General features: G+C 37.6%; 1 protein-coding gene across 1 annotated transcript; it reads right to left on the reverse strand.

The window, feature by feature from the left end:
- Nucleotides 1-365: 365 nt before the first annotated feature.
- Nucleotides 366-3,401, reverse strand: LOC131046004 (receptor-like protein 43). The gene has a single exon (XM_059217179.1). The coding sequence runs from the start codon at nt 3,399-3,401 to the stop codon at nt 417-419; it is 2,985 nt and encodes a 994-aa protein (XP_059073162.1). The 3' UTR covers nt 366-416.
- Nucleotides 3,402-3,818: the final 417 nt, after the last annotated feature.

Below are 3,818 nucleotides of genomic sequence, written 5' to 3' on the forward strand. Positions count from 1 at the left end.
ATTATTGTCGAAATTAAATTTACTTCAATGTTTTAATTTTTGCTTTCTTTTTATAGTATATCAAACTATTTGGTTGTTACTATGACTTATAAATAATGAAACATCTATTTTTATGTGAATAGTAATGTTACTCTAAAATAGTCATAGAATAGATAGTTGTGTGGAATCATGCTCACGACTAAACTTTGATAAAAAAAAAGGAGATGAAATGAATCAATAAAATTGAATTAATTTTGAATATCTATTTAATTTCATGCTAGAAAATGGAGATATTGTACAATAGGATAATAAAAATAATACATTCTATAAATAAGTATGAAATAAAACAATAATTAAATCCATATGCATCCACGCTTAGAGAAGAGAAGGGGAGGGAGTCTTTCAAGGAAAGGGGAAGGAGAAGGAAAATAACTTTATTAATATATTCTTTCTCGAACATTTTGATGGAGAATTACAATAACTTCATCCATGATCTTGAAGCATTTGCAACGATATTTTTTGTTGAAGCATAATACTCCAATAACAACTGAAAACCCCAATCCAAAGCTCAATCCAACTCCCACTTCCCACCACACATCTATGTTGCACTCCTTGTCACTTACATCTTCATCTTGAGTGTAGTTTGGAGCAAGAGAAGAGGAACATTTTTTGTTGATTTGAAGTCCACAAAGATGTGCATTGTATAAAAATGAATCATCATTGAATGTAAAAAATTGGCCTGCAGTTGGTATTTTACCAGATAAATTATTATAAGATATGTTGAAATAACTCAAAAATGTGAGAAGTTGTAGTTCTGCAGGAATGTCACCATTAAGGTTGTTCCTTGAAATATCAAGTGACTCCAATTTCACAAGCTTTCCAAAAGAAGTAGGAATTTTTCCATTGAGATCATTTTTGGACAAATTGAGAAATTTTAGACCAATGAGGGATCCAATACCTTGAGGAATATTACCAGAAAAGTTGTTATTAGAGAGATCAAGGCATCGAACCATTGCTAGAGATTTTTTGTACTCCAAAAATTGGCCTTTGTTGACTATTTCCATTTTATCTACATAAGACACTGAGCTGGAATGATTTGAGTATTGAAGGACATCTGTTCTTTCTGTTTGATTTTTCATTGCTTCCAAGTTACTCAAGCTACTTGGAATTACTCCAGAAAAATTGTTATTTGACAAAATCAAGACTTGAAGATGTTGTAGCTGTGCCAATTGTAATGGTATTTCACCATTGAATTTATTAGATCTGAGTACTAAAATTCGAAGATCAATCAACTCATCTATCCAATTTGGGATTTTTCCTTGCATGTTATTATATCCCAAATCTAGAATCTCCAAAGAGGTACACTTTCGAAGTGATGATGGTATTGGCCCTTGCAGTTTATTACCTCCTAATTTTAATGTTTGAAGACAAACCATGCTCTTGATCTCACCTTCCAAATTATTTTTTTCTAGATTCAACACCTTTAATGTTGATGAGCAATTTCCAAAACTTGCAAACAAATTGCCTGTAAACTTGTTCATTGACACATCCAGAACCTCCAAATGAGGACCTTCACAAATAGAATGTGGAAAAACACCACTGATACTATTATTTGCAAGTGACAAATAAATTAGTTGACTGGGGCCATATTTGTTACTCTTTTTACATATGCTCTCAAATTGATTCTCTGACATGTCAAGAAACTGTACATTTGGATGAGGCACAAAAATAATCCCTTGTAACTTATTTCTATGTAGGTCCACATATTGAGCATCAAATGCACTGAACTTAGAGGATAATGGTCCTCCAAATTGATTATATGAGAGATTGAGTCTTTGCAAGAATGTAAGGTCCCACAACCATTCTGGAATATTTCCACTCAAAGAATTATTGGACAGGTCTATATCACTTATGGTATATTGAGTGGATAGGAAAGTTGGAAAATCACCATGTATATTACAAGAACTCAAATACAAAGCTTGGATCTGAAATTTAGGAATCCAATTGGAGTTGAATTCTATTGTCAACAAATTATTAGAAAGGGCCAAATGACTTATCTTTTTAAACCTTTCTAGTTGAGAAAGTAACAAAGTGTCACTCAAATAGTTATTGCTAAGAGAAAGGACAGCCAAGGAGGAAAGATTACCAAAAGTAGATGGGAAGCTCCCATTTAATTGATTCGACTCAAGATAAAGCGTTGACAGCTTTGATAGTCCACCTAAAGAGCTCCATGGAATGTTGCCTCTTAGTGAGTTATAAGAAAGATCCATGTAGGTCAATGATGACATATTTCCGATAGCGGGAGGAATAACGCCTTGAATTTTGTTATCCCGTAGATCAAATCTGGTCAAGGAGGTCATATTTGCAATAGAATTTGGAATCACTCCTCCCATGTTTGATTGTCCAATAGAAAGGCTACTGAGCTGGGAAGCATGCTGCACAATGAAGGAGAGGTCTACATTGAGATCAGGGTTGTAGGACAATTCAAGGTTTCTCAAGTGGGGGAGACTCAACACAGGAGAAGGGATGGAACCATGGAGACTGTAGTTGTTGAGGTCGAGGGAAACCAAAGATGTAAGGTTTGAAATCCAGATGGGAAAGGGTTGGTGAGCGACGTCACCATCTTCAAGGTAGAGATGGGAGATGGAGGTGAGGTTTACAAGAGAAGAGAGAATTGTACCTGACACCCCAGACATGCCAAGTGTTGTAAGGCTGGTGAGAGACGCAACATTCTCTACCACACCATCACCTCCCGTTGTTAGATTCACATGGTACATATAGAGCACCTCCAAGCCTCGCATATTTCGAAACCATGAGCCCGATTGCCTCAACTCCAGATGAGAATTCTCTGAGATGTCCAGATATTTCAAGCTAGACAGGTTGCCAAGCTCACTTGGAATTTCGCCGGTAAGATCAGGATTGTTGGAGATGTCCAGATATGTCAAGCTGGACATATTGCCAAGCTCACTTGGGATTTGGCCAGTAAGCCTACAATAGAACAATCTCAAGTGTGTCAATTCGCTGAGGCTCGGAAGATGTGAAGGGAAAGGAAGAGAGGACAAGTCAACCTGGCTGAGGTCGAGGTACTCCAAATGGTGCAGGTGGAATAAAGCAGGGAATATTTGACTGCCTGAATTCCTCACTACTGCTGACAAGTTGTGATAACCAAAGGTGCTCAGATCCACACCAACCACGTGGCCAGTGAGGCTGTGGCAGGCTATTCCCTTCCAGGAGCAGCAGTATAAGCCCTTCCATGAGCTCAGCTGGTCATATGGATCGTGGAGGTGTTGTTTGAAGAGGATGAGGGCACTTCTTTCGTGAGGAGGGCATCCTCCCCACAAGGAGGAGGAGGAGGAGCAGCAGCAGGTGCCCACCATGCCCAACAACAACACCAGCAAGAAGAGAAATTTCCGTCTGCCCATCTCTATTTCAGACCCTCTCAATCTCAATATCTATATTGAAAAATATAAATATAATAATAGTCACTACACCTGGCAACACTATGAATTGAGGCTTCCTCTTCTGTCTATGGATTTGGTTGCAAATCGTTAAGTATTTAAAAGACAAACCAACAGATACGGTGCGTTGCATTCCTCGAACTTTCAGGTGCAACCAAAGTCTTCACAGCGTATTCTTTGTCAATAGGCGAGAAAGTCGGGAAGTAATTAAATGATCATAATTTCCGGAGTCTTTGTCAATAGGCGAGAAAGTCGGGAAGTAATTAAATGATCATTTTCCCCTCTCCTCTGTTCAATGTATTAGTTAATTTCGAGTGAAGAGTATTTGTAATTTTTACATGTGAAAAGAAAGGTAAATTTGGGGAACAACTAGAATCCGAT

This window comes from Cryptomeria japonica, chromosome 3, assembly GCF_030272615.1.
Source record: "Cryptomeria japonica chromosome 3, Sugi_1.0, whole genome shotgun sequence".
NCBI classification, from domain to species: Eukaryota; Viridiplantae; Streptophyta; class Pinopsida; order Cupressales; family Cupressaceae; genus Cryptomeria; species Cryptomeria japonica.